The 16,172-nt window shown below is 37.0% G+C and overlaps 1 protein-coding gene across 1 annotated transcript in view; it reads right to left on the reverse strand.

Annotated features, from left to right (window-relative positions):
* The window catches only part of LOC149551574 (acetolactate synthase small subunit 2, chloroplastic-like), a 99,382-nt gene that overhangs the window by 10,027 nt on the left and 73,183 nt on the right, over positions 1-16,172 (reverse strand). Inside the window, exons 4-7 of the mRNA XM_089787080.1 lie at positions 1,554-1,622; positions 1,364-1,447; positions 1,126-1,278; positions 923-1,012 (exon numbers count right to left, since the gene is read on the reverse strand). Of these exons, the coding sequence (XP_089643206.1) occupies positions 923-1,012; positions 1,126-1,278; positions 1,364-1,447; positions 1,554-1,622 (396 nt within the window). The remainder of the gene's footprint in view (positions 1-922; positions 1,013-1,125; positions 1,279-1,363; positions 1,448-1,553; positions 1,623-16,172) is intronic.

Consider the following 16,172-nt stretch of genomic DNA (forward strand, 5'->3'; position numbering starts at 1 on the left):
TGGAGAGGGGATATAAGGAGATGGTAACCAAAAGGTGAGTATCTTTCATCATTTTGTCAACCTATTTTGACGCCATTGCTCTGGAAGAGCATTCCTCACCTAGGACGCAAACCCTAGTGCTGAGAGCAAATTTGTTGGGACGTAGCCCTCAACAAGATTAGATTCGAAGGTTCTTATGCATACAGTTTGATTAACGTAGAGGATCGATTTCTAGTATTGCAATCACACTTTGCAGGCAGTGGATTTTTAGTGAAGGAGGCCACTTTGGTTCAGCCTAGCATTTCCTTATAGCAGCTCACATGAGGAATTTTGAGGTGTTTATTTGCTGCAGACTGGATTTGTTTTATTGCAGCAGCTTGGGCTTTATCATTTGAACTTGTTTGGCTGTAGCTAGTTCCCATCTTCAGCAAGCGGCAACCTTGTTTGAAGTACATCTATATTGGTACTATTCTGAAATAAATTAGACTCTGCCGGTACAGTTTTAGAATCATTTCCAGATTAGTATGTATTGCTGCAGATGATTTCTATCACTTCTATTTTATCAGTTACTGTTATTTATTTGTTGTAACCTTTATTTTGAAAAATACAAAAAGAAACAACATTCTTCTGCAACTTTTGTCTAGCTTTATAAGATCAAAGAAAAATCTACAGGAAAATATAATTTATATAATCAAACATTATAGCAGCAGCAAAGCAAATATCCATTCGGGATATTTCAAAGAGGGTCCCTATGGCAAGGTAAATTTGATGATTTCAATAACACTGGATGAGGGGGGCACTGTTAGCACAAATTAGAATATTACATTGTTATCGCTATTATACAGTTAGAGTTATTCTGAAACATAATTTTATACCTCCTTATAAATGTTTATGCTAATCATCAAAGCAATACAACAAAGCTTTCACCGTCATCACAACTTACGTCTTCATCCTCTAAGACACCCCAATGTGCATCAAGAACTTGATTCTGCCAAATATCATTATCATAAGGCTCCACTGGATAAACATCACCCTGAGAAGCAGTCATTTGAAAAGATTCAACTCGTCTTCAGATGACAGCAAGTTAAAAGATGTTACCAAAGGAGCTAAGATGGTATGAGAGGAAAGGATTAATTCAGTACATACCCCAGATGATAAATCAACATTGAATTTTGGAACTTTAAGGTCCTCTCTAACAATACTTTGTTCTAAGTTTTCACTTTGTGCTTCCATAGAAGATATATCTGACAGTCTGCAAGAAGGATTTTTTACACCCATTTTCTCTCGCTTTAGAGCAATCTGTAGAATTGAAAAGCAGCATTAGCCAGTTTCTCCAGATATCAACTACGTCTATTTATGATAAAAGGTATATTATAAGGCTAACCTTGCCAGTTCTTGCAAGTTCTGTAATCCCAAATTTGCTGAAACTCCTTTGAACTGCAACAATTTTTCCAGGATCACCAGTTACCTGGAAAATCCAATCCAATGCAAATGTTGAAGGTTGCGGGTTCAAACTTCAATGCCATATCCTTAAAACAAAAGAAATAGAATGTGATGGCTAAAACATGTGAAACCTCAATTGTTAATGAATTCTCAGATACATCAACCACTCGGCCTCTGAAGATATCCACGAGTCCTAGGACCTGGCTAAGGCATCAGTAAATGTTAGTATTGATGCACATAATTATTCGCAACTCCAGACAATTCATTCATCTCAGAAAATTGATTTAGAACATAAATCATTGAATCAAAAAACATTATAACAGCCTTGAACACCAAAAGGGTGCTAAGAAACTAAACTGTGAAATCGAGATCAATCAAGAAAGATATCTTGCACATTACTCAAGTGAACTAGGTGAATTGGTCCTTTAATTCCCTGGAATGAAAGGGGTTGGGGTGTCTCAAAAATTTATGTATTCTCGACCTTTCCACTCACACATCAAAATTTTGATTTTTGAATATCTTTCCAAGAGTAAGCATTGTCTGTCAGATAATTAACTAAAACTAAATTATTTCAGGAGGATAAATCTGGCTAATTTGGATTTTGATGAGGTATTATCTGTAAAAGAATGTTGCCCAGGAATCATAAATGGTTAAATGGGAAATCAAAAACTGGAGCTGGTACTTGAAAACCTTCAATCAATAATAGAAGCTAAGGATCTATTATTTATCCAATATTTAAAGAGAAAGAACCAAAGAGTAGAAACTGATGGAAACCAGCTTTAAAAATGCAATGGAAATATAAAACACAAGTGGAGAATCTAAATACAAGCCAAAGACCAGTTGTTGATAAAGCTGACAGAATAGCAAACAGTTGGGTACAATAAACACCATTCAAGGATGGAGATACATGGTTCACGACGAAATTAAAACTATAATCATGCTTAACTACAACTGCATACAGTTACATTTGGTTCTAGCTACCCACAGCCACCTTCAAATAATCATCTCTCTAGCACTGTTTTGTCTTCTAAAACTGCTACACACTCTCTTAACATTTCTCTGATGCTTGTATATTTCATAGATATCTCATGAACACATGCATCCCTCACATGCAATATCTCTTCTCCAGCTTTACATATCATGCCCATACATAGGAATCCGAATAAAGAAAAGGTGCAAACCTAAAATACCACCTGTTATGCTGTCTTCAATGGGTTAATTGTATAGGACATATAACACTTTCAAAGCATAAAGTACTAATACAAGACATAGCAGCACAACTTTAAAAGTTCTTTCCTTCATAAGAGGTCCACAATATCCCAATCACATATTGGAAATGAGAATATCAGCTATTGCCATGTTCCCATGTAAAACCCTGACTGTGATGTTCCAACCCTTCTATACATCATGTCAATTTTGGGAAATCTCAAGAAGAGACAAAATTGCAAAGTGTTTCAATGGTCCCTCATTATAGACAGTTAAGAATTGAAGAAGGGTTGGATTGCGATAAACCATCTTATGTCGAGAAATAACTAATTATTAAACATGATTCCAAACAGATTATTTAGCACCCCTATCATACTTAGGAATGCGAGAGAAGCGACCAATATATATAGCATGTAAGACTCATAATATTGTTACAAGCAAATGATCATTCAGCAATTAATAGAAGATATCAGTTAACATACCTTAGTGGTTCCAACTGAATAAAAATTAGCCATAAAACCAAAGACTAAACATAAATAAAAGAACATGTTAATTGATATAAAGGAGACGGATTATAACACAAGGGATGTGATCCAAGGAGGCATCCTTAGGAAATTCTTTCCATTTTTAATGGTACCGGAGAATCATAGTTTATAAAATATATTCGCTGGAAGCATTGATTTCGATAATGAAGAGGAATCATAGTATTAAGATATTCATTACTAATTACCAGAAGGAAACATCATATATTTAAAGATAAGGACTGCCATAGATGATTTTGATCGAGCATAACTCCCTATGGAAGACTCGGAATCAAACGATGAGAACAAAATGGAAATAAATGCTTGCAACTGACATAGTATCTTGGCAATTAATATCTTCTGGCATCAAAGGCCTTATTATGGCCTTTGCCAAATTTCATACAATGGGCTTTAGTAGTCCACCAAACATTTAGTATTGGAGCGAAATAATCTCACTAGGAGCCAAAGTTGAGCCGTCGCACTTAGAATTGAAGACAATCAAACCAGTAACGTCCTCCATCTAGAAATGTTGTGGATGTGGTTTGATTGATTGATATGGAATTAGCTCGTTCATCATGTCCCTCCTAAAATACAAATAAAACATAGAAGGCCCGCTATATAAAATGACCCATTGCATTAAACTAAGACTCAAATAAAAAAAAGAATTGAATAAAGTCTAGGCCAACCATATATCATTTGGCTGACTCATATAAAGGGGAAATGCCCATATAAATATGATCTTATCTAGTTTACAGAAGGACAACAAATATGTTCTAAGGAAAATGATGCTTGAGCTTATCAAGGCGATGAATTAAATTAAGTTGTAAAACAACAATTAATCATGGAAACAAAACAGTGATTAAGAAAGGGCAGCACTTGGAGTCAAACATCAAATAGCTTGGATGACAAGTCACATCTCTTTGGAAGGAGGACAGAGCTAGTGAATAGGACGTGTCTATTGACTATATCCAATACCAAGGGAGTGAAATATAAAATGCAAGTGGGCATCCAAAAAGGGCAGGAAGAAGATGGATCAGACTTAGAATATCTGATCAAGAGCAACAAAGGAATTATTCTGTATTCATCACAAGGAAGAGATTAGAGGTGATTTTATATATATATATATATATATATATATCAAACAAAGCATTTATAAAATATATTGCTAATGATAATGAATTCAACTTATTAGAAACAATTGAATGTCCACATATTAATATATTTCATATCAACACAATTAAAACTATGTTATCCTAATCTTAAATCTTTCATTAAAACCAATGGAAAGATAGGTTGGTTTGTGTATAGGGAGGTGTGAGTAATTCCATCCCAAGTTAGGTGACTCCCAGGTGATCGTATTGGAAGAGTTGCTGAACCCCTTGGGACCACGTGGTGGTATTTACAAGAGTTCATAAAGCCTTTGGGCTTAATTATAGAGCAGGTCTCAGTACCTTATAACAGAAATTAACTATCCTCCACTGGAGTTAGGAAAGAAGATAAGATGAGGTTTAAATATAGTGATTATGATTTGCATTATGAACAAATAATTTATCTCTTAATTTAGTTAAGGCACACTATTGCATAATAATGTATAATGATGCATGTTAAACAAGCAGTCCCTAGTAGATATGACACCCCTCTGAAATGCTTAAATTAAACAAGGAAGTTAAACAGTGCAAAGTCCAATGGGACCAATACATAGAAGACAGTGCCACCTAGGGAGACAAAAATGAAATCCATCAACAGTTTCCCTATTTGTTAAATTTATATAATCAATTTTGATTAATTGAACTATGTTTCATTGCTTTTATATTGTATATATGTTGTTAACTTTGTTACGCAATCATCAAGGACAATGATTCACAAGAAGGAGAATATGTCACATCCCTTCGAAATGGATAAATTTAGAACCATGATTTTTTAAATTGTGCCCTAAATGGTTTTGAATTTAATTTAAACAGTGGTTTTATAAATTATGCCCTAAATGGTTTCCAAAATTATTTAAACAGTGGCTTTGTAAATTGTGCCCTAAATGATTTCTGGATTTCATTAATCCACGCTTTTGAAATTATATTATCTAGCAATGATGATCATATAATTTTGAATAACATGCAATAGAGTGTATTTGTTAATATTATTGTATATGATCAAACAAGTTTGAAATAGATGTAATTATTGTTTTACATTATGTATTTTGACAAGATTTTGACGCTATAATAACAGATTGACTACTTTTGTTTGGCAAGTGAGTGCAAGATTGATGTGGCCTCCAAGAAAAAGGGGAGAAGGTATCATCGGGAAAGAGGGAAAAGATAAGGTAAAGATCACTGATGAACTTGATTGCAGAGGAAGGTTAAGTACCAATTGAAAATGATTGGGTCACCTTGTCTGGTTGTATTCCTGGTAAGATTGTGAGTTGGATTGTGTTCACCTTATCTTCGATTAATGGACATCACCATAGAGTTGTATCGACACCACCAACTTGCACCATCTAGGTTGTGTCAACCTTGTCTAACTCATTGGGGTTCCTAACAACGTTTATTTTTAGTATCTTAATGTAAAATTTAACAAGTAATGATTTCAAATATGTATGTATGTGTAGTCGTGATATATACATGTATTTACACGTGTGTCATTAATGGCTCTGGTAGAATCACCCACACACGTAAATATATGATAGTTATATACTTTGACTATATGTATATGCATGTTTCATACTGTCACTTGCTAGCATTTAGATACCCAAACTCTTATAACTTAATTTAATGTTAAATATATTAATGTGGAACATTTCATTATGATACAAAGCGGACACTCAATAATAAGTTGATTATGTGGGGTGCTTCCATAATTCATTCAGCTTCAAACACGATTAATATGTATTGGAACTATGCAACGAAGCGGGGAATGATGAATCAATTTGAAACCTTATAAAATTTTGTTTTCATCCGTGCGGATATACTCTTGTATCGTGATGGGCGATGACTGAAAAATAGTGATGATTCACCAACTTAGGTATACCCTGCCTTGTATTGATATAAGTCTTATTTTGGGAATGGTTTTACCTTTTTGGAGGCTAGAAAATTGATAATACAGAAGGGAAGAAGCAATTGGAAGAAGTCTGAGACAGCACAATACCTACTCATATCTGGTTTCTGATGTCGAGTAGCGACTACAATTCCTCCTCTAACAATTTCAGGCACATCTCTTTGTGTTTCTTTGGTGCATAGAAATAATGGAACAGGAAAAATTGGTAGTTTTCCTTCTTTGAAAAGAATTCGATGTGGTTTAGCAGCTGATTAATTCTGTGGGTAGGAATAGTAAGCTGGTCTTTGCACGATACTTCTAAGTCTTCTTTGTTGTCACATGAAACAATCCTAGAAATTATTTCAAGATCTTTTTTGCTGTAGAAACTCTTAGGGAGGCATTAAGATGCTAAGTTCTCTGTATGATTAGCTGCAAAAAGTAATAAGCACGTTTACTCCTCTTCTATTTTGCAAATTGTGTTTATTGAAAACTCCACCATTGTGACCTTAAGAGTTGTTAGCTTAAGTCAAGTTTATGATGTTGTAAGTTATTAGTATGGAACACTCTGGGTAGCTCACATTTCATAGCAGGAAAGTACTGATTATTTAAATCCAAACATTAAAGAATATAAGAAACTTTTGTGCATTTATAAATCTCAACTACAAGAACCTTCTATCTTGTACTTTAATTTGATAGTATAATATGAGGGTGTCAAGAATGCATTCTCTTGTCAGAAATGAAGGACTGAGCCACAGCTTGAAAACATTAGATTGCAACAGTTCTTCTCAAAGCTGTATGGGAACTTAGTTAACACTCTTAGATGAATATTAGCAAAAAGAAATGTAAAACTGCATTTCCTTGTAGCACCTAACTGATACTATGTTCAAGTTAAAAGGAAAGACCAAACATTTAAATGAACTCAGAATATGAGTGACCTTGTTATAAGAGATGATTGTTGCCAATACTTCTGCTTCTTTCCAAATACTATATGAGTGACCTGCAAAGGTGAATATGTGCATATATGGAAGAATCCAAACCTGAACCAAGGAATTTATTTTTTCATAATCATATACCTGAACCCGCACCCATACTCAAACCAGAACCAAATTCGGCATCGTAGGTTGAAGAGTTGAAAGACTTTGCTACCAAAGGATGATGATGTCAATGAGAGATCAATTTTAGATAAAAAACATATATATTCTTCTTGAATATAATTCAGATCTACATACATTCATCAAGTTAGAGGTCTGTGGAAGATCTAAGTTGCCGATTCGGGTTCGGGGACGGGTTCGGTTCGTGGGTTCGGACAATTTTTTTTTCCCCATTTGGGTTCGTGGGTGGGTTCGTGAGTATATATATATATGCAAAAAAATAAAAACTCACATAGTTGTAAAAGTAAAACTAAGTCATTCCATAGTATGAATATATCAATGTTACTTGATTATTGATCAATGCCAAATGTCAAAGATAAACATTAAATACTCACTCATTAATCCATGCTAATGTTGTAAATAAAATCATACATTGAATTACTAAAATGCAAAATGGAATTTCAAAACATAGACTACTTCATCAGGCTAATAGATAATAAATTATGACTTAATAAAGTTTGAAACTGTGAAACATAGTGATAAATCATAAATGACTCAATGAGTCAATGGAAAATGTTTAAACATAGTTTATCAAAGATGCAAATGCCCTTCAAGGGTCAAATGGGTCATCAAAATATGAGGGATCAATGGCTTCATCCTCATCTATATCATTGACATTTTCCACATCATTGGAATCCAAACCGGTTCCACTAGCCCCAGATGCAGCCACATCCTCCTCCTCATCCTCCTCAACATCTAGCAAGGCAATTCTAGATATATCTTGGACAATCATATCCAAGTCAGAAGTCTCAGGTAGTACATCCCACAACTTCTCTAGTCCCTTCTTATATCCTAGATCCTTGTGTGATAGGAGGTGCCAATTGTTGTGAATAAATACAAAGTCCTTTGCTTTCTTCGAACCCAACCGGTTACGCTTCACTGAGTGGATAAAAGAGTATGTACTCCAATTCCGCTCAACAGCAGAAGAGCTCGCAACCTAGAGAGACAACCAACAAATTTTTAAAAATTAGCTAAGTAATTTTACAATACAATAGGAATTTAAGAGTGCTAATTCGACAAGCTAAGTGGCCATAAGAAAAGGAAAAAAAACTTAAATACATACTTGTGACAAGATCTTAATGGCAAGAGGTTGGAGGTACATGTAACTTTCCCCATGTAAGTACCACCATCCAATGGCATCCAATCTACTTTGGTCATTGATTGCATTAGGCTCTGCATTTTTGCTTGAGACAAAATCAACAAACTCTCTCCTAACATTTGATGCCACATCAGGATCACTAAAGAGCCTGTTAAGTGCCCTCTTATACCCAGCAGCAACTTCAGGATCTCTATATGGTGCCACTCTACCAGGAATAGCAAGTATCTCACTGCTATAATATCTAGGAGAAAGTGCATATGCCAGGAGGTGTAAAGGTGTAGTCATCTTGTTCCAACGATGTTAAACAATTTTCTCCACATTAGTGTACAAGGTATCAAGATCCTGCTCTCTCCTCTGAATGACCTGGGATGTCAAATGATGTACATGTAAGTTATCTTGATGTAGTGTTAATAACTTAATTAAAATCAAAAATCAAAATCTCTTAATAAACAAGGATAAAGTATTGTATAAAAATTTAAACTTACTGATTTCATTCTTTCTAGCATGGAGTCCATGGCATCATATATGTTCCCCAAACAAGGCTCATCCGTGTTGGCATACCGAAGCATAGACATGATGGGCTCGGTGAGTTCTAATGCATATTCCACCCTATTCCAAAAATTATCACTCAAGATCAAATCCTTTACAGTTTTGGCCTTTTCTATATCAGCTTGCTTCCATCCACCCCATTTGTTGCTAATAACCATTTGACTCAATGCCTCTTTCACCCTCAAAAGTCGTCTAAGGACGATTGTGTGTGAAGCAAACCTTGTTTCAGCAACCTATTACCATGTTAATTCAAATTGTAAGTTAATATGATAAGTTGATAACACAAAAATTTAAGAATATGTATTAAATTTTGTAAAGTATGACACAAAAATTAAAATGATAAATGAAGCTAAATAAAGTTTACACTTTATCTTCAATAATTCCAAGCGGGAGAAAGTTCTGAAAATTGCTTGTGACATGGTGGTTTGTCACAAACATTTGGATCTGCTCAACCTCCTCATACACATTTTTCATCCATTCAATTTGGCTGCCCATTGTTTTCATCACCAAGTTCAAGGTGTGGACAGTGCATGGTGTCCAAAAGATATGCTCATATTGTGCTTCTACCAAAGCACCTGCAGCCTTACAAACTTTAGCATTGTCCGTTATTACTTGGACAACATTGTCAACTCCCACGGACTCTATGGATTCAATGAGAAGTTGGGCAATAAAATTTGCATCCTTTACTTGCCCTTCACAATCAACCGCCTTCAAAAACATTGCCCCCTTGGGGCAAACAGCAATCACATTTATTAATGGACGGTTTTTGCAATCTTTCCATCCATCAAAGACAATGCTCACCTCCGTTTGGATCCAAGAATCTCTTATTGGTTTGAGGAGGTTTTCTACATTCTTTCTCTCCTTATGCAATATGGTGGTTCTCAACTTTTCATATCCAGGGGATTGGTAACCATGAGGTGCATCATTTATTGCTTTCACCATCTCTCTCCAATAAGGGGATCTCACTAGATTGAATGAAATACCATTTGTAATGAGGCAACGCCCAACCTTTATGTCAGCAATTTCTCTCTTGTCATTTTCAAATGCCGTATCTAATGGGCCTCTCTTGCGGGATGTGGGTGTTTCTATTGCATCTTCATCCATAGATGGGGTAGGTAGGAAGGGATGTGGTTTACTAATTGTTTGAGAGGGTGGTGTTGGTGGTATTTGCTTTGACTTATCTTTTTTTGCCTTTGACACTAACTTATCAACCTCTTCTTGTTTTTTTAACATGCCTACTATTTGAGGAGCCAATAACCCTTTTTTACCTCCCTCTGGGGGCCCCTCACACATGGAAATCCCTTGACCTGGTGGACCTATCAAATGATGTTTAACCCGGAAATAGGAGCTTCTATATTGGTTTTGGCAAAAATTGCATTTCCATATATACCCTCCCCCACCAGCACATTGCTCAATTCTTGTTGTATACTTCCATAAAGGAGAGCCTTTATCAATTTTAAATCTTTGAGATCCCACCCCACCCACTGAACCTTGACTACTCATTCTTGGATTCTTGCAATCTATAAAAACAAATTTCAAAAAATATTTCAAAACTTATACAAAACTTGATAAAAATTTAGAACAATAAATATAAAAAATTTAAAAAACTAAAAACAAACTATGAAAGAAGCAAAAGGAAGGATCAAATGCATACCTGGAACACTCAGCATTGATTATTTGAAGGATTTGAGACTCCACAAACAATCTCTACAACCTTCTCTTCAAACTTGCAAAATGGCCACACCAAAATGAGAGAGCAAAATGACAAAGCAAATGAGAGATTAGATGAATGAAATGCATCTAATAGGCCTTACTTTAGGGTTTGGCAAAAAAAATAATGAAAAAAACATAATTTTAATGCTTCACCTGCCGCGGGTCCGCCCGGATTCACTCGGGTCGGGCAAGGTCCACATTTTGGCCTGCAGGTCAGGCCAAAATGCGGACCTTGCCCGGACCCGTCGCGGACCCCGGCTCGAATCCGGACCCGGACCCGAGCTCCAAGGTGCGAATCCGGCAACATAGTGGAAGATTCATTATCAAACCTTCATAGTGTTCCACAACACCTTGAAAGTGGATTGTTAATGGAGGAAACAATGAATTTCGCCATTAGGTTTAACTCATCCTTGTTTTCGATAAATCCCATGTATAGGAGTACGGAAGAAAACTGTTGAGCATTCAATTGTCATCAATGGACCTTTGCCCTAAAAGGTCCATACAAAATATAGCAATGTTTCCTTTATGATGAATTCTTCCCAAGACTCAATCGTTTTAGGAGATAAAGATGGAAAGATTATAGAGAATCCAATCATGAACAATGAAGACATTGGAACTAAATGTCGAAAGCCCTTTATGAGTTTCTGATAGTGTGCTAACACAAGTGAAGACAATGAGATACATGAAAGAGAAACAAAACATGAGCTGATTATCATTCCTATAGATATATTGCAGCAATGACATTTTGCAAAATATATTCCAAAGGAAAAAGAGTACATATGCTTGAATTTCAACAAGATGGAATATTACCCAAAATTGAGAATCATTGATGAATCCTTACCAAGGCTTTCTCTAAATTATACTCAAGGTTGTCCAAAATATGTCTTTTTACAATAAAGGTTTCAGACCATTTACCATATGTGCTATCACAAATGAATTCTCAACTTACAAGGAGAGGTTCTCAGTGTTCCCAAGAAGCAAGTGGTTTGTCATGTAACCCATTTTGTTTCATTCATAAAAGAGCATTTTTTTTCTTCCATGTAATCTTCTAATTTGTGATGTGTTTGCTATGTAGATTGGGACTACAAGTATATTAAAGCTTGTTATCTAAACGCATGGCAATAGAAAAAGTTCAATTACTTTTGTTCCAGATTGCAACAAGATATACAAAGGGTCTTAATTGTTCATATTTTAATTACAACTCAAAACAATAAAAGGTAATAAAATAAAGCTTGAAACCATGCCCTTTGAACGAAAAACTACGACATGAATAAAAGGTTTACGAGTATAAGAGTTTTAGGCTTCAAAAAATATGCTTAGAGCACAAAGACGATTTTTAAACAAAAAATTATGGGGGTTGATCTATGATTTTCCCAAGCCAATATTGACAAAAACATTTTTCATTCATTTTTGGAAACAACAAGAGATGTAGAATCTGGTTGTCTAAGCACCTAAGTTCACTCTATTGAGCTATATAGTAAGGTGATCAAAGTGACAAAAATACGCGAAAGAGACAAAAAGCACAAAGACTTTAAATACTTGGACTTGTATTTACAAAACTTGTCTAGAGCATTGCGAATTGTAATGCTTCTAATGCTGCTGCTGTGGGACAATGAGAATGGAGTCTCATCTTGATATGCTAGCCAGCAGCTATTTTCACCAGATTTTTCATGAATCGTGTATGGTCCACTCCATAGGGAATCAAATTTAACCATGCATCCCCTTTTGTTCTCAAGAAAAAGACAATATTGCAAACCTTATAATTTGGTTGCTTGGCTCTTTTGTCAAAGGAAAACTTTGACTTTCTTATAAAATTTTGTAATGCGGTCCACCACTTGTTTGTGTTGTTCCTCTAATGCAGATAGGAACATTATTCACTCATCCAAGACACTTTCAAATGTTGCATCCTCAGTTAGATTGGCTAGCTTTAGAGCTGGCAACACCAAATTGATAGGCATATTGGCATTCAAACATACAAGTGGAAAGGTCACATACAATTGCATGCTTTGGTGAAATGCAATCTACCCATGATGCAATGTATAATGCCTTGCGCCAAGTTTTTTGAATTTCATCCACCAACTTCCTAAAATTATAACTAAGTTCCTGCTATTGAAATTTGCTTGAGATTACCTTGTGGGTAATAGTCAGAAGAATGCACCAAAGAGATACCATGGTCATAACAAAACTGTGTAATGTCTCGTATGATGAAAACACAATTACATATCTATTACGATCTTGTGAGGAACACAAAATTGTGAAATGGTGTTATGCTTTAGAAAGCTACATAGTACTTTAAACGTAGCATGCTTTGTTGATATTGGCTCCACCCAAATTATTGAAGTAATCCATCGTAGTGATTATAAATGTATGCCCTACACTTGAAGGTTGTAATGTTCTTGAACGGTTTCAATAATGTTCCCGAAAGTTTTGGAGATGCTCTCGAATGTTTTCTGTTTTGATACCACTGTAATGTTCCCGAAAGTTTTGGAGATGCTCCCGAATGGTTTTTGCTCTGATACCACTGTAATGTTCCGTTACCAGTAGTATTGGGTTGTCCGTGCTACACGACCTTAGTTGTCCGTGCTACGCGGCCTTAGTTGCCCGTGCTGTATAGCCTTAGTTGTTTGTGTTGCGTGGCCTCAATTGCTCGTGCTATGTGGCCTCAGTTGCCCGTGTTGTGCAGCCACAGCCCGTGCTGCGCGGCCTCTACCCATACTGCGCAGCCTCAATTGCCCATGCTAAGTGGCCACAGTTGCTTGTGTTGCACAGCCTCAATTGCTTGTGTTGTGTGGCCTCAGTTGCCCATATTGTGCGGTAGTCAAGGGGAGGTCGTACAATAGTCCAAGGGAGGCCGTATGGTAGAGGTAGGACAAGACGTAGGTGGAATGAACGCAGAGTCATCTGTACGGTAGGAGGGACAAAACCAGCCGATGGTGTATGGATAGAGGGAAGAATGTCGAATCATGCAACCATAAACTTATAGATCCGAGTTCGTTAGATAAAGCCAAACAAGAACAGAGATTGAACACGAATAATCCTTCAATTAATATTTTCCAAAAGATGGTGCTTCGATTTGCTGGATCCGAGCAAAGTATTATATACAACGGAATAGGGTGAGGGTTGAATCCCACCAAAACTAGACAAGCCAAGTAGGGAAGATCTTTCACTTCCGAAATGGCGAACAACAGAGAATCCCAACTGGAATTCGTAGTACAAAAGAAATAATTCAAATCGCATACCTACAACTACCTACAAGCCATGCTTAAATACCTGTCAGGGAAAACGTTTTCGAGGGTGTACAAAGATAGCTAACGGCAACACTTACAAATGGACACTAATATAAAAATGGGTCTGAGATATACTAAATCAATCAGAACCAAACATACAAATATTATCTTGGGCCACATATTAATTAATTAAAGTAACTAATTAAAGGTCCTTATATTATTTAAATTCTAGGACCAGTTGATATTTTAATTTAATTTAAAAAATTACATTAAAATTTTGGGACATGACAAATCCTCGCTGCCCAAAGATTGCTTGCCCTCAAGCAATTCGTCATCTAACGGAACACCAACAGCTCCAGGGTCCTGAATCAAACGTGCAGGCAAGACAAGTGAAATGACATCAATCCTCTACAGCACCACATTGCAATCAAACTTTCGCTGTGCCACTCTGATATAAATATTATTATATCCTAAGTCACCAGGATCCCAAACCAAACAAGCAGGCGAAATGAGTGAATTGTCATTAAACCTCCCTTGCACCCCATTGTCATTAAGCATTTGTTGTGCCACTCTAATATAAGCATTGTCGTAGCCTTCACCAGGATCCCAATGACACAAATTGATGAAATCTTTCATGTCATTATGTTCAAAAATCTCTTTGGGTATGGTCATGCACACAGATGTTGATGCTGGCACAAACTTACCCACTGACACAACCACAACGATCACTATTATATTTTTGACGGATGAAACCTTGATGAAGAGAGATTCAGTGGTGAGAATGTCGACGAAGGGGGGCTCAACTGTGACAACCTCGATGACATGAGCTTCGGTGAAGGGTGTCGTAATGATGGGAGCCTCAGCAAAGGGTACCTCAATAAAGGGAACCTTGGCAGACAAAACCTCAACGGAGATTACCTCGGCGGCAAACAAAACTTTAGCTGTAGATAAAACCTCAATGGCACACAGAACAGAAGCCTTGATGATGGATAGAGCCTCAATAGCGAGCAATGTCTCAATGGCGACAAACGTAGCTATTGTGACCGATGCAGCCATAATGATGGACACACAATGATGACAGAGACAGCCATGACGTCATCGATGGATACAACCATAGCAACGGATACACCCTTGACGACGAATACAGACTTGACGTCAATGACAGACACAACGATGTTGATAGACGCAACGACAGTGATGAACATGATGATGGACTTCGCTACTTCGCAATAGACACTATTGCAGTGACGATAATGGACATAATGAAGATGACATACATGACGACGACGACGGTGTCAAACATGGCAATGGACAAGGCGACGGTGATGACAACGAACACAATGACGATGACAGATATGGCAATCAACAGACACAACAATGGTGATGGACACGAACTCGACAATGGACACAGATTTGGTGTTAGTGATGGACACGATGGTGACAAATACGAACTTGACGAGGTATACAAACTCGACGTCGATGATGGACACAACAATAACGGACACGAACTTGATGTCGGTGACGGACACGACGATGACAGACACGACGTCAGTGACAGACACAAACTCGACGATGGACATGAACTTGACGTTGGCAATGGACATGACGGTGATGGACACGACGGCGATGAACACAAACTCGACGAAAAACATAGACTTGGCATCGATGATGGACACGACAATGACAGACACGAACTCGAAAACGAACACAGACTAGGCGTCAGTGATGGACATGACAGTGACAAATATGATGACGATGATGGACACGAACTCGATGATGGACACGAACTCAGTGTCGATGATGGACACGACGGTGACAGACATGACGGCGACGGACACAAACTCGGTGTCAGTGACGGACATGACGGTGACAGATACGACAATGGTGACAAACTTGGCATCGATGACGGACATGATGATGATGGACACGATGGTGACAGACAAAATGATAGTGATGGACATACAACCTCAGCGATAGACAAGACCACGATGATGGACATAGCTTCGGTGACAGCCACAAAGCCTCGGCAACAAACACAGCTTCTATGATGAACACAAATTCAACAACTGATGGAACTTCCTCAATGGATAGTGCCTCAGTGACAAGCACAATCTTGGGCACAACTTTGATGATGGGCACAACTTTGATGATGGGCACAACTTGATCCATCCATGTCTTTACAAGATCCGTGCAAGCAAACTCTCCATTTTTTTGGTGTTCTCCCCATGTTGGTGTAGTAGGAAGATTTAGCAAATCC

The sequence above is a fragment of the Cupressus sempervirens genome, chromosome 6 (assembly GCF_028749045.1).
Source record: "Cupressus sempervirens isolate cs-2001-9-10 chromosome 6, ASM2874904v1, whole genome shotgun sequence".
NCBI classification, from domain to species: Eukaryota; Viridiplantae; Streptophyta; class Pinopsida; order Cupressales; family Cupressaceae; genus Cupressus; species Cupressus sempervirens.